We start from the raw sequence: 21,891 nt of genomic DNA, 5'->3' as shown, positions 1-21,891 counted from the left end.
TGTTCTCATGTGAAAACTTGAAACAGACTCGTAGGGGCAGTATGTGACGGCCGTCGGAGGTTCAGTGCGTTCAGGCGATGGCTCTGTATTGTGTCTTCATGTCACGCCATGCCTTCTTTAACAGTGTTCTTCCTTTTTTCATTGAAACCCCTTTTTGGTTAACTTGAACGGTCACCTCAAAATGTTGTTTGTTTATCTCTTCTCATAAATAATGTATTTATTGTATAGTTGTTGTCTTTACATCGTTGTCTCATGACTGATTAATGGCTGGTTTTGTTACTCTTGAAACACAAAAGCATTTTTTGGTTCACATGGAAGTTTAAAAACTCTGCTTTTGTTTGTACAGTCGCCTTCGTAAAACCTGCTAATATGGGAACTGAGCTCCAGTATATGTGCCGTTGGATAATCAGTCTGAAGTCACTCTTGGGGATTATTCGGCCAACACAGCTCCTAGTATCCTCTACCCTTGGATTCAGCAGATAAAACGTACATTTCAGGGTGTTTTTGGCCACATTTAAGGGGATTATGACTGAAAACTTGCGGTTTCTGGAGAAGACATGGCAAAAACTAAACAAGCAGCCACAGATTTACACAATTTAAGCTCCTGTGAATTTCTTTTTTGAGGGAATGTCTTACCTTACATTAGGTTTTTAAGTATTTACAAACATCCCTAAACTGATGAGACAGATGCTGGAGTCCTGTTAACATCTTTTCCTTTAAATATAATGATGTCTGAGGAACGTTTAGCACCATCTTGTCACTGGCTTTTGGCCGGGTTCTTTGAAGTTAGCGGGTAACCAAACCATCACATTCTGGTTGGGTTTGATTTGCACATGAGAGGCCTGGTTTTCAGCACCATCACACTCTTCTTGATTACATTAACACGGCTGCTGGGTTTCCTCTTTGGTTTATTTGGACGGTCTGTGCTCACTGAATCCCCGTCAGCTGATTTGTAGCTGACTGTGACCTTTGACCTCCCTGTAGAAGAGAAGGAGGCTGGTTTTGGTTTGTAATCAGACAAAAGACCATGAAGTGGAAAAGGGAATGTAGCGGTGATGCTCTCATAGCTGCAGAGGAAATCACTCCGGTGCCCAAATGGGATCAACAGGTGTGTCACGTCAATGTAAAGGAAAATACCTAAACCCGATTTTGCCTTGGAAGAAACAAATTTTACAAAAGAAATGAGAAAATACTCAGTTCATTCATTACAGGCTGGTTTCACAGACACTGAAATAAGTTGGAAGGTAAAGTGCAGCTCAGAAAAACGCTAAATTTAACCGTCATGTTTGATCGTCTGGAGCGGCATTGATTGACACTGGTGCCAGTTTTTCATAGATGCATTTAAAGTTATTTACATGTGACCGTAAAGGCTTTGAGACTCTGGAAATTACTGGTTTATGTACATTTGAAAAGTGCTGGGGGGGAAAAAAAGATATTTGGTTTCAACTGCAACTTTTGCGTTCTTGTAATTCCCACTTACTGAAATGAATGTCCGAGAGGCTGCCTGAACAAATGAACAAGAGTTAGCTCATAAAAATATAATTATTACCGTATTTTCCGCACTATAAGGCGCATAGAACAGACGCTACAGTCGAGGCTGGGGTTACGTTATGCACCCATTAGATGGACGGAGGGTGAGTCTATGCAGCCTCTCTCCCCAGGACACTGCACGATTGCTCACAGTACCCGTCCTTCTCCAAGTCGCATCGTTTCCCACTTAAGTAGTGGCGTAAGGAGAACTCAAAAATGTCCTTTGTGCCGTAACATATAATACAGTCACGTTACAAACTACTACCATATTTTCCGCGTTATAAGGCGCACCTTCAATGAATGTCTTATTCTGAAACTTGTTTCATATATAAGGAGCATAGAATAGACGCTACAGTCGAGGCTGGGGTCACGTTCTGCATCCATTAGATGGAGCTGCGCTAAAGGGAACGTCAACACAACAGTCAGGGGAGGTCATCTTGTTGCTTCCTCCACTTCGGCACCATTGATTGGTTCATGTTCAACTCTCTGGCTGCTGCTCTATTCCCGTGTTCTACTGCGTGACTAATGGCCTTGAGTGTAAACTCTGCGTCGTAAGCGTGTCTCTTAACAGGAGCCATTTTGGGCTCTTTACACAAACACACACATGGAAATGAAACGGCACGCTTCACGCAGTCGTATATCTCAACATGCACCGCGCGTTACTTCTTCTACGGGGGAAAATGGAGTCGGTGAGACCTGTTGTGGCTCAATATTGGTCCATATATAAGGACCACCGGATTATAAGGAGCACTTTGAGACATTTGAAGGTTTTTAGGTGCACCTTAGAGTGCGGAAAATACGGTAATTAGCCGTTAGAGAAACACTTAATCATGTGTTAAACAACAGCAGCAGCGTGACCATTCATCTTCATAATTAGAATACATTCAAAAGGAAAACACACTTACTATGAAAGACGATTGGTTTTCATGTTTGGACAGTAGATAAGGATTCTAGTCCGTGTCTGTGAAATCACCCAATAACAAAGACGGGGCGAGTTAAATCATGTTTAACAGATCTATAGCGTCACTGAAGTGCAACGTAATCCACGTGGAGGTTCTAAAAAAGGCGAGAAAAGACAAAAACTGGCTGCTCCTGAAGTCAGAAACCTGGTTATTATTACTGAGTAAGTTATACGGTGGGGTTTTTATTTTCTTATTTGTAACTATAGCTCTCTGTATTCCCATGTGGACCAATCTCATGAGTCAAAACATGGTATGTGTGATCTTTTATTGTGCAATAAAAGATGACTTTCAACTTTCTTCAGCTTCCTGGGTGAGTAATTCAGTCTTTTTTTTGGTTTTTACTGCCTGAAATCGCTGTAATTTTTGTAATTTTGTGTCAAACATCAGGTTTGTTGACGGGCCTGACTGCTCGAGTTCGATGCGTTTGCGCTGCTTTCTGCACAATGCATGCTGGGAAAGACTGCAGCGACACCTGTAATGCTTAAAATGACTGAGGAGATAGAGAATAGGATACAATAAGAAGTTACACAAACAATTAACAAATGCATAGACCGGTTTAATGTCTCATAATGACAGAAAGTGCACACCTGCAATGTGTTAATTGTTAATTGTGTTAATTGTTTGTGCAGCAAATGAACCAGTGTTGAAATACTTCCTTTAAAGCAACATTTTTCTTGAGTTAAAGTACAAAAATATTCATCCATCTTCAGCCTCTTGTCCCTGTCGGGGTCGCGGGGGGGCTGGAGCCGATCCCAGCTGACATCGGGCGTGAGGCGGGGTCCACCCTGGATAGGACGCCAGTCTATCACAGGACACATAGAGACGAACAGAGACAGACAACCATTCACACCTACGGGTGATTTAGAGTCATCAATGAACCGAACACCTGCACGTCTTTGGACTGTGGGAGGAAACCGGAGAACCCGGAGAAAACCCACGCAGACACGGGGAGAACATGCAAACTCCACACAGAAGGGCCCAGCTGGGATTCAAACCAGGAACCCCCTCGCTGTCACAGAATTTCAAACTGGTTACGAAGCCCCCAACAGATACTGGTATTGTTTTGCCTGAGAACCAGACACACCAGGTCCAAAAAATATTTAATACACCCATGGGGCATTTTTAAGGGGTACAGAATGAAAGTATTGCTTTTCCATAAAATATATTTTCAGTCTTAATATTTTAATTTTTTTAAGGAGGAAGAAAGCCGAAGATGAATTACTTTTTATTTATCATTTCTTTGATATTTAAACGAGCACTTGACCTGCTTTACGTTTGACTTATTTAAATGCAGTTGAAACACCAGTTACCTCACATTAAGCTTTGTTTTAACTCAAAGATCTTAAATTAAATTTTATTATTAATCTTACAAAGGTGGATTTGTACTTATATAGCGCCTTTCTTGTCTCCTGACTTCTCAAGGCGCTTCCAAAGTGTTTTGTCACACTTAGACTTTCACACTGATGGCAGTGGACATCTACAGACCATCTTATCTAAAGTAACCATTCACACCACATTTACACACCCATGCGCAGCACAGGGAGCAATTCAGGGTTCAGTGTCTTGCCCAAGGACACTTCGACCGGGGGAGGTGGGGATCGAACCACCAATCTCTCAAATGAAGGACAATCCACTCTGTCACTGAGCCACAGTTGTCCAACAACTCTGGCAACCTACAGGTTACACAAATACAGGCCTGAAATACACATGTGCACAAACAGGACCTATATACATGAGAGCGACATACAGCGAGGGGGCTGCCAATGGATCGGCGCCCTGAGCAGTTTGGGGTTCGGTGCCTTGCTCAACAGCACCTCGTAGTGTGCCAAGGAGACGAGCTTTCACCTCTCCAGCCACCAGTCCACGCTCCATTCATGGTCCACACAGGGACTCGAACTGGCTAATATTGCAGTCTCCTATGGACTAACCTACTATCGTCCCAAATGCCAAAGACTGTCACGTTCTGTTGCCATTGTAGCAGCCAATAGCGGCCGGCATTTGCAGGTTGCCAGAGTTGTCTGTTGTTCGGCGTAGCTACTGTAGTTAGCGAAGGTGGCGTCGTTTGTCCCAGCAGCTCAGTGACCGGATACGGGCAAAAACGAAGAGCATTCACTCCATGGACTGAGAGAAAGGAGAGAAACGCCACTCAAACGCACGCCCACATGGCTACGCTTCTCCTTGATCTGTAAGCTAACTTTAACTAACGCTAACTGTCAATCTCCAAAATCTAATACTTTTTTTTATGATGTGATTTGCCGGAGGGGACGGGTTCAAACTGCTGGAATTATTTTTTGTTGTTGCTACTACGATCTTGAGACACTAGATGGCGCTGCTGCGCTCATTCTGGATGGACTTGTAATTATAAAGCGCCTTTCTATTCTTCCGACTACTCAAGGCGCTTTCAGTGTTTGTCACATTCACCCGTTCACACAGACATTCACACTGATGACAGTGGACATCTACAGACCATTTAATCCAGGGGTGTCAAACTAAAAACAAAAGGCCGTGTGGCACCCATGCAATAGGCGATCCACTTCCTGTTTACGCTCACGACTCAGTGTACGTGTCTGGTCACATGATGTGTTTTCAGGCGTGTTAAAATGGACGGAGATCGTTTTTGTTTTTTGAAACGCTGTTTAAGGTTGAGGGGCGACACGAGAGTGTGGGGCGGTCAGCACTGTACCCTCACAACAAGAGGGTTCCTGGTTTGAATCCCAGCTGGGCCCTTCTGTGTGGAGTTTGCATGTTCTCCCCGTGTCTGCGTGGGTTTTCTCCGGGTTCTCCGGTTTCCTCCCACAGTCCAAAGACGTGCAGGTGTTCGGTTCATTGATGACTCTAAATCACCCGTAGGTGTGAATGGTTGTCTGTCTCTGTTCGTCTCTATGTGCCCTGCGATACCCCGGGTGGACCCCGCCTCACGCCCGATGTCAGCTGAGATCGACTCCAGCCCCCCGCGACCCCGACAGGGACAAGAGGTTGAAGACGAATTAATTTACTGGATCACTTTGACTCCAATGAACTAATCTAACCATTCACACCACATTTACACACCCACGTGCAGCACGAGGAGCAATTCGGGGTTCAGTGTCTTGCCCGAGGACACTTCGACATGTGGACTGGGGAGGTGGGGATCAAACTGCCGATCTCTCAAATGGAGGACGACCCACTCTGTCACTAAGCCACAGAAAAATGTGCATAAAATGACTAAGAAAAGAACCTTTAATTGTGCTTAAGTGTGCTGGTGCATGGTCATCTGAAAGCATTTAGACTCATAAGGAGCTTTATCTCCACAAATCCTGTTTCTTCATGTAATGTTCTCCACATTTGCTCTTCACGCTGCGGTGGCTCTGGTTTCTTGTTGTTCAGAGGCATTTGAATTTACAACCTGTTAACTTTGTTTATGTGAACAAACAGAACATTTTCTACTTTGTTAAAAGTTAAAACAGTGGTTTAATTTGGAAATGGGTTTCTTTTGATAGTCTTCAGACATTTAGGTTGCATGTTAACATTCATTCATTCATTCATCTTCAGCCTCTTGTCTCTGTCGGGGTCGCGGGGGGGCTGGAGCCGATCCCAGCTGACATCTAGCGTGAGGCGGGGCCCACCCTGGACAGGACGCCAGTCTATCACAGGGCACATAGAGACGAACAGAGACAGACAACCATTCACACCTACGGGTGATTTAGAGTCATCAATGAACCGAACACCTGCACGTCTTTGGACTGTGGGAGGAAATCATTTACTTTTGACTTATTTAAATGCAGTTGAAACACCAGTGACCTCATATTTAGCTTTGTTTTAACTCAAACATCTGGATATTTTTGGTGTATTGTCGAGACTGGAAAAAGCACCATCTGTTGTGGACTCGGGAAGCAGCTAAATAGATTTTAGACACACACAAGAACAACAGTTTAAGTGAATGATATATTTGTTTAATATAACATTTTCACAGCCTTACCTTCCTATCAGACAGCCCTTTCTGTTGTTATGTGCTGGTGCGAGTCCATTGATAAAAACAGGGATTTTACCTCATGAAACACAGGAGCTGCTACGAAGTTAGTTTAGTTAGTTTGTGTTTCTGTGTGACTTTGGGGTTTTAAAGTGTTCAGTTTGGATCACCAAAGTCAGTAACACAGTAACACGCACAAGATTGACCGGTAGATCCAGAGCTTTGTCTTCCTCAGCTCTCTTTTGGTCACAACGGTGCGGTAGAGCGACTGCAGCTCCGCCCCCGCTGCTCCGATTCTCCGGCCAAACTCACGCTCCATCGTCCCCCCTACTGGTAAACAAGATCCCGAGGTACTTGAACTCCTTCACTTGGGGTAAGGACTTGAATGTCTGACTGGTGGAAATTGTCCAACGTGTTTGTTGTTGTTTGCCTGTACTGCACATGGATGTTACCTGGCTTTGAAGAGAGCGTTGATAATAGCTTCAGATCCCCGTCTGATGGCAACCTAAAGTGTTGAAAGTATACGGTACAAGTATAGCGTACAGCTGTTCTATTCTCTCTTCAAAGCCGCCAGACTCCATTGGGTAAAAAATTACCTCAGAACACAGGAGTTGCTGGTCTACCACTGCCTCAACCTTTAAAACACCAAAGTCACACAATAGCACAAACAAACTAACCGATCGAGAACAGCGGTGGAACAGCAACTCCTGTGTTATCATCTTATCTTCAGCCTCTTATCCGGGGTCGGGTCGCGGGGGCAGCAGCTTTAGCAGGGGACCCCAAACTTCCCTTTCCCGAGCCACATTAACCAGCTCTAACTGGGGGATCCTGAGGCGTTCCCAGGCCAGTGTGGAGATATAATCTCTCCACCGAGTCCTGGGTCTTCCCCGAGGCCTCCTGCCAGCTGGACGTGCCTGGAACACCTCCCTAGGGAGGCGCCCAGGGTTCATCCTTACCAGATGATCCTGAACCACCTCAACTGGCTCCTTTCAACGCAAAGGAGCAGCGGCTCTACTCCGAGTTCCTCACGGATGCTGAACTTCTCCCCCTCTCTCTAAGGGAGACTCCAGCCCCCCTCCTGAGGAAACCCATTTCTGCCGCTTGTACCCGCGACCTCGTTCTTTGGGTCATGACCCAGCTTTCATGACCACAGGTGAGGGTAGGAACCAGGACTGACCGGTAGATCCAGAGCTTTGCCTTCCTCAGCTCTCTTTTGGTCACAACGGTGCGGTAGAGCGACTGCAGCTCCGCCCCCGCTGCTCCGATTCTCCGGCCAAACTCACGCTCCATCGTCCCCTCACTCGTGAACACGATCCAGAGGTACTTGAACGCCTTCACTTGGGGTCAGGACTTGAATGTCTGAATGATGGAAATAGTCCGACGTGTTTGTTGTTGTTTGCCTGTACTGCACATGGACGTTACCTAAACATGTGCACTTTTTTGCGTTTTTTAAGCCCCAAAAAACGCTGTTGACAGCTAAAAGAAAGGCACATATGATAAAATATTTTGTTGTTTTCACCCGCGACCATTCGTGTAAACAGGGCCTCAGAATATTTTCAGCACTCTCTGACGGAGAACTGAAGCCGTCAGACTTGTGGTGTTGAAAGATTTGCCAGAGTCCTTCAAACCATTCACGATCCATGTCACACAACGCGATGAGACGATCTCTTTTGCTGAATTTAAAACAATGTTACGCAGCTACAAGGACACGGAGAAGATGCGCGCCGCAGCAACAGCTGACAACGTAATGAAGGTGCGGCAGCAGAGAGCGAGACCAGTCGGTACAGGTGACCGGGGAGCTGAGAGGGCCGCAGCGGACGTGGTGTGCTTCAAATGCGGTCTGAAGGGACACCTGGCCAGAGCCTGCCAGCGTAAACTATGGTGCAGTCACTGCAAGAGCACCACACACCGGGACACGGCCTGCCGGATACAGCGTCGGAATCGAGACAACGCAAGAAAAGTTTCCAGGGGGACAGATGACCAGGACATGGAGTATGCCTTCAGAGTGAGTGAGAGAGCAGCAGGACTAGACGTGAGGGGCCTGATGGTCGACTGTGGGGCAACCTCGCACATCGTGACAGACCTCGCCAAGTTTAAGAGGTTTGATGATGCGCTCTCTTCAAAGCTGCAGATTTCATTGATAAAAAAAGCAATTTCACCCTGGTCAGCCGCTGTCCTCGATCAGTTAGTTTGTTTCTGTTACCATGTGACTTTGGTGTTTTAGAGGGTTAGGAACTAAAACGGACAAACTTCGAAATTTAATAAACTGAGGCAGCGGTAGAGCAGTTTCTCGGGGCTAAGACAAGAGCTTCAGTTCCCACTGAGTAAACCTGTCAAGACCCGGTTCTGTCAGTACCCTCCTCTCTTCCCCCTTTGAGTTTGTCTCCCTCTGTCTGTCTATCCCTGCTTGTGTATGTGTGTTCCTGTTTGTCTAGGTCCGGTAGGCGTTCCCCCCAAGCTGCAGCGTGCTACGCTGATCACCTGTACCACTACAAATACCTTGAGCTGACAGGCATGCAGCGCCGGACCGTTGTAGACCCTTAACTGGTAAAACTATTCCTCCCGGATTGGCGTCCCCTTTCTCGTTGTGGTTATCACGCTCCCCGTCGTTAAGTATTTTCTAAACTGTTGTGTTTGTTTTCTGTTTCTCCGTAGTTTCCCCGTGTCCCCGTTTCCCGTCCGTCTCCCTGATCTTCCGTCGTCTCCTCGTTCCTGTTTTTCCCGTGATCGTCTCTTTGGGGCGACAGTAGCTCAGTCCATAGGTGACTTGGCTGGGAACTGTACGGTTGCTGGTACAAGTCCCTGTGTGGACCATGTATGGAGCGTTGACTGGTGGCTGGAGAGGTGCCAGTTCATCTCCTGGGACAAGCTGCTGTTGAGCAAGACACCAAACCCCCAAACCTTCTTCTTATATTATCTGTTTTTCTCTGTAGTGTTTTGCGTTCGTCTGTTGTTATTATTAAACATTTTGTTTGTACTTTTACTTCGTGTCCGTGTCTGCATTGGGTCCACCATTTTTTGTGTGTTATCTCTGAACCGTTCATGACAAAACCGAAACAGGATGGAAAGGTGCCTTTGACCTGTTCTTCTTCTAGGTGTCTAAAATCTCCGCAGCAGCGCACCGCTTAGCTTCTGTCTGATCCACAAACTGGGGCGTGTCCAAGTGTTCGGTGTGTAAAATGATGAAAATAAAACCGTGAACATGCATCTGCAGCATCAAAATATACATTTATTATAACATACATTCATGTTATGGAATAAAATCCCATTTAGTCATAGAGATATTGATAAATACACAACTGACAGGAGCTAGCCGACGAACACAGAGGAGAGGAAAAAAGGACAACTCCCCAGATCTTCAGTTGTTCTGCAGTTACCGTAGCTTTACTTGTGCTTTAAATATCAGATGAAACAGGCAGGTAACAAGACATTTAATGCATATGTCATCTCAGCCGTCCTCTTTCACGCCTACTACGCGCTCACACCGAACAACATTTCTGTGAGTAAATACTGAAAATGTGATTTAAAGGCAAAGGTGGGAATCCTTTAATGACAAATACAACAAAAAACCTTTATGAAACATAAGAAATCTCCATTTTTAAGCGTTTTTCATTGAACAACAAAGCCACACTTACTTTAATGAGGTGAAAAATTACTTTTTATAACGCAGAAATGTAGTTGTTCTCTGTAATTTGAGTAACTCAGTGACAAAGTGATGATTTTCTTCCTATTTTAGGAGTCTACTTTTCTACTTTGGCCTCTCCGATTTGGAGTATACTCAGGGCGCACTCACACTGTCCTTCCGCACCGGGCCCAAACTGGTTTTTCAGCTATAGTCTAGTGCGTTTGACCAGTGTGAGTGCAACCGCTCCGCGCATAACTGCGGCCTAACCCTAACCCTGAGAGAGGTGGGCTTTTGTAGAGCGCGTTTCCACATGTACGAGCACGAGCGTGCGCACGTGTACGAGCACGAGCACGAGGCCTACGGCGGTTCTGAGGTCATTTCCTGTGCGCCTGTTGGGACATAGAAAAAAGAAGGAGGGACCATGCGCGGACATTTAAAACAATGGCGGTGAAAGGTTCACGTTGGTGTGATGCGGAGGTGGAGTGTTCACTGCAGATTTGGTCGATGAAAAGATTCAAAAACCGTCGACAAGACGCACAAAAACTCCGAGGTCTACGGAAAGATTTGTAAACAAAGCCACGCATCGCCATGACGTCATCAATGCGTGTGACGTGTTACGGCTTGATGACGTATAGGCAGCAAGAAGCATTCTCCGAGGCCCAGGTAGTGTGAGTACAAACGGGCCTGGAGGGGGGGGGGGGGCAAGGACCCTAAAGCATGGGGTGCGGTGCGGAGGCACGGTGGGAGTGCGCCCTCAGAGGAAACAGCAGGTAACGTATCATCACAATCCATAAAGTGTTCCCTGACGGCACAACAGAGGAAGTAGAGCATCATCTTTAATTTAATAGTTAAATTTGAATTATATAAAGTGTAAAACACACATAATAGTTATCATCTGCAGGTGAAACCACGAAGGTCATGACACACACACACACACACACACACACACACACACACACACACACACACACACACTTGCTTCTTTGAGGCGGATCGAGGACATGTGTAACTGTTCAGATAAAAGCTGCTGTTGATGCTTCATATAAATCAGCTGCAGGTCAGAGAAAAGAGCAGGGAACAGGTTCTCTTTGTGCCATAGAGCAGTTTTTATAATCACTTGTGCATGTGGATGACATGACACACTACTCCGCTGCTCAACACGTGGACGTAACGTGTCAGAAAACACATTAATGCACCAACGGAGGCAGTGAAGATGCATGGATAGAAACAATGCAGGAGTCGAACTAGAAAACTCCACAGGATGCTTTCAGGCTGCTTTCACACCTGAGCTGGACGGTCCGTCTTTAACTGAACCCTGGGGCGGTTTGTCCGATAGTCTGGGTGGTTTGGAGGGCAGGTTTGAAAGTTCATTCAAACTGCACTAGAGTCAGGTTCACTTGATGTGAGAACACGATCCGACCCCAAATATAGGAAGTGAACCAAAAAAACGATGCATTCTGTTTATGTGTTAATTGATTAATCGCTGTATAAATCTCATCTCATCTCATCTTCAGCCTCTTATCCGGGGTCGGGTCACGGGGGCAGCAGCTTTAGCAGGGGACCCCAGACTTCCCTTTTCCCGGGCCACATTAACCAGCTCTAACTGGGGGATCCTGAGGCGTTCCCAGGCCAGTGTGGAGATCTAATCTCTCCACCTGGTCCTGGGTCTTCCCCGAGGCCTCCTCCCAGCTGGACGTGCCTGGAACACCTCCCTAGGGAGGCGCTCAGGGTTCATCCTTACCAGATGATCCTGAACCACCTCAACTGGCTCCTTTCAACGCAAAGGAGCAGCGGCTCTACTCCGAGTTCCTGACGGATGCTGAACTTCTCCCCCTCTCTCTAAGGGAGACTCCAGCCCCCTCATGAGGAAACACATTTCAGACGCTTGGACCTGGACCTGGTTCTTTGGGTCCTGACCCAGTTTCATGACCACAGGTGAGGGTAGGAACCAAGATTGTCCGGTATTCAACTGCATTTAAATAAGGTTCTCCGGTTTCCTCCCACAGTCCAAAGACGTGCAGGTGTTGGGTTCATTCATGACTCTAAATCACCCGTAGGTGTGAATGGTTGTCTGTCTCTGTTCGTCTCTATGTGTCCTGTGATAGACTGGCGTCCTGTCCAGGGTGGACCCCGCCTCACGCCTGATGTCAGCTGGGATCGGCTCCAGCCCCCCCCAACCCCGACAGGGACAAGAGGTTGAAGATGAATGATTGAATGATTAGTGGATATATTTTAATTATAAATTCCATTCTATAATAAAGTAAAAGGTCAATTTTCTTTTTTAAACTTGGGATTGAAATCAAGTCGGCCTTGTATATGATTTAACGGGGGGGGGGGAGGGACACAAACTGCACTGCAAACCTGAACGGCGGGGCTGTACGTGTGAACGCTAACTGAACTGCAAACCTGAACGGCTGGGCTGTACGTGTGAACGCTAACTGAACTGCAAACCTGAACGGCTGGGCTGTACGTGTGAAAGCTAACTGCACTGCAAACCTGAATGGCGGGGCTGTACGTGTGAACACTAACTGCACTGCAAACCTGAACCGACGGGGCTGTACGTGTGAACACTAACTGCACTGCAAACCTGAACGGCTGGGCTGTACGTGTGAAAGCTAACTGCACTGCAAACCTGAATGGCGGGGCTGTACGTGTGAAAGCTAACTGCACTGCAAACCTGAATGGCGGGGCTGTACGTGTGAACGCTAACTGCACTGCAAACCTGAACGGCGGGGCTGTACGTGTGAACGCTAACTGCACTGCAAACCTGAATGGCGGGGCTGTACGTGTGAACGCTAACTGCACTGCAAACCTGAACGGCGGGGCTGTACGTGTGAACGCTAACTGCACTGCAAACCTGAACGTCGGGGCTGTATGTATGAACGCTAACTGCACTGCAAACCTAAACGTCGGGGCTGTACGTGTGAACGCTAACTGCACTGCAAACCTGAACGGCGGGCGGGGCTGTACGTGTGAACGCTAACTGCACTGCAAACCTGAACGACGGGGCTGTACGTGTGAACGCTAACTGCACTGCAAAGCTGAACGGCGGGGCTGTACGCTTGAACGCTAACTGCACTGCAAACCTGAACGGCGGGGCTGTACGTGTGAACGCTAACTGCACTGCAAACCTGAATGGCGGGGCTGTACGTGTGAACGCTAACTGCACTGCAAACCTGAACGGTGAACGGCGGGGCTGTACGTGTGAACGCTAACTGCCCTGCAAACCTGAACGGTGAACGGCGGGGCTGTACGTGTGAACGCTAACTGCCCTGCAAACCTGAATGGCGGGGCTGTACGCGTGAACGCTAACTGCACTGCAAACCTGAACGGCGGGGCTGTACGTATGAACGCTAACTGCACTGCAAACCTGAACGGCGGGGCTGTACGTGTGAACGCTAACTGCACTGCAAACCTGAACGGCAGGGCTGTACGTGTGAACGCTAACTGCACTGCAAACCTGAACGGCGGGGCTGTAGGTGTGAACGCTAACTGCACTGCAAATCTGAACGGCAGGGCTGTACGTGTGAACGCTAACTACACTGCAAACCTGAAAGGCGGGCTGTACGTGTGAACCCTAACTGCACTGCAAACCTGAACGAATGGCGGGGCTGTACGTGTGAACTAAAGACTGACACAGGAGTGGATTTTGACTTCCTTCCAGTCCTGCTGCTGAAAAATGGTGGTGTAGTAAAGAACAGTACAGTATATTAGTTCGTACCTGCATTATTTCTGTCTTTTTTTCCGCTTCTGTGTCCATTTTCTTTTGGTTTATGTTTTTTTTTAAATAGTAGGCTACTCTTCTCCGCTCTTGTTTTGAAAATCTCAGGAGGTTGTGTGACTTGCATCGACTTGATGCAAAGTGCTTTGTCAGTAAACGTCGTTATGCTGGTCAGTGATTGACTGCGTACAAAACCAAAGGTTAGCTCCAACCAGGAAGAAGATCCAGACGGGAGAGAAGTAGATCAACATCCTTTATTTATAGTGTGACCATAAAAATAAAAAAGAGCGTTCCCACTCCCGCCCAATCCCATCAACTTTTACCCCCACTCCCTTCTGATCACAGGATCAATAGTGTAACTGTGAACACAAATGTCCGATTCAGTCAGACCCGGCATCTTAACGGTGTTTTAGCCCATGTGTGAATCCAGCCGCTCACTCTCCAGTGTGTTCACGGAGATGGGATGAGGAGTGTTGATGCAAACAGAGGAGGAAGTAGAGGAAAGCAAACCTCCGACGGTGAAGAAGAAGGGTGATTTACGCAAAGATGGCAATGGAAATGTCTGGAGAGATTTGGGGACCGAATTAAGAACCGGCTCCGTCAGCGTCAAATAACCCTGACGCTGTGTCCAGGGTTCATGTGAGAGAGCGGCTCGAGTCTCGGGGTTTGAAAGCATCCTTGACCTCAGAGCTGCTGGGATTTCTGGGACTACTACTACTGAGTTTATCCGTTGTAACCTTTAAACTCTACGGGTTTCTCTCAGATAAATGCTGGATTTATACATAAAGATGCAGTTGCTTTATTACCTACCACCAAGTTGCAACATTTTTAAGGTGAGGGGGGAATTTGACGCATTGCTCACATGCATCACGACGTAATTAAGAGTCCTAATATCTACTTTTTTGTTCCCCAGTAAACCAGTTTGTGATGAAAGGCAGTGCGTCTTAATAAAGAGTGACAATTCAACAGTGACTCTCAGATTACAGAGGTCCTGCTGACGTCGTCTGGCTGATATTCCAACACGCGTTAGGTGTCGTAGAGAGCCGCATGTCTGTGTGACGTCAGGGATCCTCGTGCTCATCCCCGCCTGTTGTTGCATTCGGCGAGTTGCCTGCGTTGTCGTTGTTGAGCAGCCGCAGACGTTTTCTCTCCCTTTTCCTTCCGAGTCCTCCTTTTTTATTCTTTCTTCTTTCTGTCGGATGAAAAGCAAAGTGAGAACAAATAGCAAACGGTACAAATGTTTGTCTTTATTTATTTATTTTGTGAGGCTTTTGCTCGTCACACATCTGTGTTGGTTAGAACAAGAACTGTAATGCTGCTCCCAACCTCTTTTAGTATCATAATTTTAAGCCTGAGGGTGCACTCACACTGTCCATCCGCACCAAACAGGTTCCACGGGTAAAGTCTGGTTCCTTTGACCAGTGTGAGTGCAACCGTACCGCGTCTAGCTGTGGCCTGCTTGCCGTCCACGGCCCGTTTGGGAGAGGTGGGTTTTTGTAAAGCGCGTTTGCACATGTACCAGCATGAGCGTGCGCATGTGTACGAGCACGAGGCCTACGGCGGTTCTGAGGTCATTTCCTGTGCGCCTGTTGGGACGTAGAAAAAAGAAGGAGGGACCATGCGCGGACATTTCAAACAATTGCGGTGAAAGGTTCACGTTGGTGTGATGCGGAGGTGGAGTGTTTACTGCAGATTTGGTCGATGAAAAGATTCAAAAACAGTCGACAAGACGCACAAAAACTCAGAGGTCTACGGAAAGATCTGGAAACAAAGCCACGCATCGCCATGACGTCATCAATGCGTGTGACGTGTTACGGCGTGATGACGTATAGGCAGCAAGAAGCATTCTCCGAGGCCCAGGTAGTGTGAGTACAAATGGGCCTGGAGGGGGGGACAAGGACCCTAAAGCACGGGGCACGGGACGGACGCACAGTGGGAGGGCGCCCAAAGTGATTGTTTTTGTTTCCTCAGTTTTATTAATAGGAAATAAGAAACTGTAATAATTCTGCAGCTGTTATCCAAATTTTCAGTTTTAGAAAAGAATAAAAAGAAGAGGATGTTGTGTCTGTGCGCGTTAAGCCTCTCGTGGATGTTTCCCATCGCAGCAGTTGACGGACAGCAAGCTAGCAAACTGCCTTACCCACGATTCAAATCATGACCGAGAGGACCTAACGTACGTTGAGAGAGTGATGAGCGTACAAATCAAAAGCTGACAACACTAGGCCTTTAAAGCTTTCTTTTCCTTTCTGGTATATTGCACAGCACTTAGTAAAAATTTGAACATGAGTAACTCCTTCCTCCGAAAGTCCCACCATCTTCCCCCTGCCTGACCTCTGGTCCCTCCTTCTTTTTCCTATGTCCCAACAGGCGCACAGGAAATGACCTCAGAGCCGCCGTAGGCCTCGTGCTCGTACATGTGCAAACGTGCTTTACAAAAGCCCACCTCTCCCAAACTGGCCGTGGGCGGCAAGCGTGCCGCTCCAAGGCGCGGTACGGTTGCACTCACAGTGGTCAAAGGCACTAGACTTTAGCTGTTTGGGCACGGTACGGAGGAACAGTGTGAGTACCCCCTAAGTGTGCTGGTGCGTGGTCATCTGAAAGCATTTTGAAAAGCATTTAGACTTCATAAGGAGCTTTATCTCCACAAAATCCTTTTTCTTCATGTAATGTTCTCCACATTTGCTCTTAACGCTGCGGTGGCTCTGGTTTCAAGTTGTTTAGAGACATTTGAATTTACAAAATGACCTCAGAGCCACCGTAGGCCTCGTGCTCGTACACGTGCGCAGGCTCGTGCTCGTACATGTGCAAACCTCTCCCAAACGGGCCGTGGACAGCCAGCTGGCCGCAGCTAGACGCGGAGCGGTTGCACTCACACTGGTCAAACGTACTAGGCTTTACCCGCAAAACCTGTTTTGGCCCGGTGCGAAAGGACAGTGTGAGTGCGCCCTGAGATGATCTAGTGATCAGTGAACTGTGCTGCACTAGATCAGAGTTTACCTTATAGGCCTTAAAACCCCATAAAGCTGTCTTGGCTGCGGTCTGGCATAAATGTGTAAGACTTCCCCTGTGCAGCAGCAGATCTGCAAACACCTGGTCTGCACTTCACTCTTCACATCACACCATTACACATTTTCCTACATTGCACACCGAAAACAAAAAACAGAAGGAAAAGCTGGCAACCGTTGGTGTCAGTTCCTCCGACTCTATCCTCATAATTCATGAAAAGATTGTGAAAAATGTACAAAGCTGCCGAAGAGCGAACAGTGGCTAAATGCTTTTTCCATGCACTGTGAATGTTCAGGTGTCTGGGAGCCTCAGATTTTGATCCAGGATAATTACAGTGATGTATTCTGTTTCTGATACACTGAGTCCAGAGCTGACAGTGAACTATTCTCCGTGATGTATCGCTGCGTTCAAAGGGGAATTTCTGCCACGAGTGAAGGGATGGTAGAGGGAAAAATACACGTCAAACAAAGGTCTGATCTGTTCTCTGTCGTGAACACACAGAGAGATCAGATCTTATGTCATTTTTTTAAAAGCCTGAGGACTTTAGCTCTAACTCAATGAATAAATATGTGGATATTTCACCACACATCATGACATATCTAGTTAAAGCTCATCCATATATCTCATATAGCTGTCTCGTGCTATTAGAGCAGGGTTGAGCCTCGGCAGAAAAAATGTGGTTTTGATGTTCGGCGATGGAGAAGAGAGCTTCAGTGTTTTTGGCTCTGGTTGAAAAGTGGAATCATTTTCTTTAATATGCAGCGCTGAGGCTGATTTAGAGGTTGGTTGGACATCAGAGAACAAAATAAACGCAGGCAGGAAAGAAAAGAAAAGACGCCAAAGTAAAACTTTACCCTGAACTCTTCTAATTAGAGTCCAGAAATGCAAAAACACATATACTGTAAATATATACCCTGAGAATAAAAGCCAACATAAAGCCACTGTGAGGGCAGAGCCAAAAATGTTTTTACGACAAACACTTACAATCTTGACTCTGGTCGACCATTTTTAAATCAATAAAAACACATTTTTGCGGTGTTTCTTTAGTAAGCCGCTGTGGGGCGGCAGTAGCTCCGTCCATAGGTGACTTCGCTGGGAACCGGAGGGTTTGCCGGTTTCAGTCCCTGTGTGGACCATGATTGGAGCGTGGACTGGTGGCTGGAGAGGTGCCAGTTCATCTCCTGGGCACTGAACCCCCAACTGCTTGGGGCGCTGGTCACTGGCTGCCCCCTCGCTCTGACATCTCTCCATTAATTGCATGTATATAGGTCCTGTTTGTGCATGTGTGTGTTGGTGGTGCCTGCTGCCCTGGTCCTGTGTGCAGGTCTCTGCTGATGGTGGTGGTGCCTGCTGCCGTGGTCCTGTGTGCAGGTCTCTGCTGATGGTGGTGGTGCCTGCTGCCCTGGTCCTGTGTGTAGGTCTCTGCTGTTGGTGGTGGTGCCTGCTGCCGTGGTCCTGTGTGCAGGTCTCTGCTGATCGTGGTGGTGCCTGCTGCCGTGGTCCTGTGTGCAGGTCTCTGCTGATGGTGGTGGTGCCTGCTGCCGTGGTCCTGTGTGCAGGTCTCTGCTGATGGTGGTGGTGCCTGCTGCCATGGTCCTGTGTGCAGGTCTCTGCTGATCGTGGTGGTGCCTGCTGCCGTGGTCCTGTGTGCAGGTCTCTGCTGATGGTGGTGGTGCCTGCTGCCATGGTCCTGTGTGCAGGTCTCTGCTGATGGTGGTGGTGCCTGCTGCCGTGGTCCTGTGTGCAGGTCTCTGCTGATTGTGGTGGTGCCTGCTGCCGTGGTTCTGCATGATGCTTCCTGCTACTTCTAACTATTAGTCATATAAACTGTCACTGGTCTTATAAATTATGAAATTTGTAGCCATAAAAACACCATCAGTGGTGTGTCTCGCTGTATCGTAGCTGCTATTGCCTCGACTCATCATTGATCATGTTTGTTCACTATCTCCTCCTGAACCTAACCACACAGTTTTGTTGCCTAAACCTGAAAATGTAAAATTTTTTTGTTTGAATTCACAACGCGACTCCCAGGAAATGACCTCAGAACCGCCGTAGGCCTCGTGCTCGTACACGTGCGCACGCTCGTGCTCGTACATGTGATAACACGCTTTACTAAAGCCCACCTCTCCCAAACGGGACGTGGACGGCCAGCTGGCCGCAGCTAGACGCGGAGCGGTTGCACTCACACTGACCAAAGGAACTAGACTATACCCATAAAACCTGTTTTAGCCCGGTACGGAAGGACAGTGTGAGTGCGCCCTAAGACTTGGAGAAAAATCTCAAAGTGGTTGAGGTGAATTCATACAAAACCACCTGGTTAGGGTTAGGAAAAAAGATCGTTGGTGGGGTGAAAATGACATGAACAGCAGTCTCCTGGGTGAAAGTCTGGGGTTTGTTTGACCCATCTACCACCCTAACCGGCGTCCTTAGAGTGACTTTGGTGCTCTCGACCCTGGAGCTCTTGCTCGGAGTGTCGAAAACAGGTTCATGGTTAAAAGCCTGGAGCGTTTGGCACTGATCAAAATGTAGAGTTTGTGACAAAACAGCGGTGGAAGTAAACATTGACCTTAAAAAACAGGAAACAAACTGCTCTCAAAGTCCTATTGTCTTTGACCCCGTCATCGACCCTGACTTCCTCCCGCGGTTATTCTGCTTTTTCAGAATTCCTGCCGCCAGAAGAGCTCTTCCTGATGTCAGCGCAGCCGTTCACTTGCTCTAGATCTCCTCTTCTTGTTTATTCATTCTCATTCTCCGCTATACTTTCCTACATGTACCTCACCATGATGAGTTAGTTTCCTGCTGTGTTGAAAAGACGCTCAATAGAAGTCTAAAAGTAATGTTGGGACAAACACAAATGATTCAGAGAAGAATTATGGTTTCCTTCAACTCTTTTTGGCCTTCTTCCCTCTCTCTCTCTCTCTCTCTCTCTCTCTCTCTCTTTCTCTCTCTCTCTCTCTCTCTCTCTCTCTCTCTCTCTATCTGAAACATGTGGACGGACGCTGTACACAAATTATGACAGATATAAAGAAAATACAGATGGTGTTTTCACTATGTCGTGCATGTTAGCGCACATCCATCAAGCTGAACTACTGGTTGCCTTTGGCGAGCTCCACGGCGGAGTAGTGGTGTTGTAGCTGTCCAGGCTTAAAGGCACATCACTTGCATTTTTTGTGTTGGGCAATGTTCAAGACTCAAGTTTCCACCCACAAACTTCCACGAAAGCCTCAAACTGCCAACATTTTTGATTTCGAGCCAGGAATACATCGCAGCCACTGGTGAAGCGGTGACAACTTAATTCCACGCTGAAGGTCGGCCTCAGATTGCTCTCACACGTTGCCTTGAGTGATATATTGTTTATCTCTTGTGTCAGAGGCCAAAGTGATGAGCAGAGGGTTCATTCCTGTGTGTGTTTACACCAGACCTTCTCTTTTCTGCCCCTCAGTTATTGGAATACGCAAAATGCCCCGCTGTCATCTGCCCTTCATTAGTAACGAGAGCCCATCTTCAGAGATTGGGTTTCTAAATCCCCTCCTGTCTCCTCTCCTCATCCTCTTCCTTAGATTAATCAGCTCTTCCTCCTCTTTTTCCAACTCCATCTCGATGCACCCCTTCCCTCCTCTACCATCCCTTCATTCCTGTGATCTGTCCTTCATTAGTGGGGCTGTCACAACAGCTTTGATTTTGGACGCGGCGCTGATGATTAGGAATTAAGACGGGCTGTCCTCAAATGACTCTGTGTGCTCTCTATGTATGAGCTGTTGGCATACCCGTGCATATGCTCCTCTAAACACATGCATACATACGTGCAGGTCATAGCTGACTCTATAGTGGTATATCTATTGGTCTCTGTTCAGTTATAAATTCATAAGCAAGCATCCTTCCTTGAGGTGAACATTTCTGCGGGGTGTGAGGCAGGTGGTTCAGGACGCACAAGGAAGGGAACTTCATGCTAGAAAATGTCATTGTAGGAGTTTATTAGCTGCACTAAAGAGGCAATGTTTGAGTTTGGTTTGTTTCTTTGTCTATCTCTCAGCAGGATTACAAGAAAAACCCGCTTTTCATCAGACTTGGTGGACGTGGGTTGCACGGGCCAAAGAACCCATTACATTTTGGAGCAGCGCTCTGAGTGCTCTTCTAGTTATTGTACTTTTTAGGATTCATCCAAGATATAAACAACAATGAACCGCTGCGGGGCAAGAAGTCAGAGAAGTTCTTGGAGAAACGCACAACCTCATTGTTAACTAGACAATGACAAGTAGAGAACTAGTTTGGGTAGTTGGAAACTGAACTCTTCCCCCAGAGAAAACAAAAAACAAGAGTAATTGAGTCATGAACTGATCGATCAGCTGGTGACTGCAATCGTACGATTTTCAGGTTTATTGGCCAAGCTGATTCTGTGTTGGTCAAATTTACATGCACGAGCTCAGCGGCACAGACAGTAGCCGACTAATGTCACAACAAATTTTGCTAGGCAATTAATTGTCCCAGAAATCATTGCGACAAGCGATAATGTTACCGTTTTGAGACCATTTTCAACTGATATACTGATAATGGCATAATAATGCAAGTGCATACTGGTTTTATACCTCCAAAATCTCAACTAGCGTGTTCTCTAACTTGCTCCTTTTAGGTTTAACAACTTTTTAGACTCTCTAAGGGCGCACTCACACTGTCCTTCCGTAACAGGCCAAAACAGGTTTTACGGGTAAAGCCTAGTTCGTTTGACCAGTGTGAGTGCAACCGCTCCGCGCCTAGCTGCGGCCAGCTGGTCATCCACGGCCCGTTTGAGAGAGGTGGGCTTTTGTAGAGCGCGTTTGCACGTGTACGAGCACGAGCGGTTCTGAGGTCATTTCCTGTGCTGCAGAGTGTTTACTGCAGATTTGGTCGATGAAAAGATTCAAAAACAGTCGACAAGACGCACAAAAACTCAGAGGTCTACGGAAAGATCTGGAAACAAAGCCACGCATCGCCATGACGTCATCAATGCATGTGACGTGTTACGGCGTGATGACGTATAGGCAGCAAGAAGCATTCTCCGAGGCCCAGGTAGTGTGAGTACAAACGGGCCTGGAGGGGGGGGCAAGGACCCTAAAGCACG

General features: G+C 47.2%; 1 protein-coding gene across 1 annotated transcript in view; it reads right to left on the bottom strand.

Annotated features, from left to right (window-relative positions):
- Positions 1-14,212: 14,212 nt before the first annotated feature.
- The window catches only part of rspo4 (R-spondin 4), a 55,824-nt gene continuing 48,145 nt past the window's right edge, over positions 14,213-21,891 (bottom strand). Inside the window, exon 5 of the mRNA XM_083938541.1 lies at positions 14,213-14,979. Within this exon, the coding sequence (XP_083794667.1) occupies positions 14,849-14,979 (131 nt within the window). The 3' untranslated portion in view covers positions 14,213-14,848. The remainder of the gene's footprint in view (positions 14,980-21,891) is intronic.

This window comes from Echiichthys vipera (genome assembly GCF_963691815.1).
Source record: "Echiichthys vipera genome assembly, chromosome: X".
Classification (NCBI taxonomy): Eukaryota; Metazoa; Chordata; class Actinopteri; order Perciformes; family Trachinidae; genus Echiichthys; species Echiichthys vipera.
Note: the sequence above shows the minus strand (reverse complement) of the source record. Positions and strands in the feature narration are given on the sequence as shown.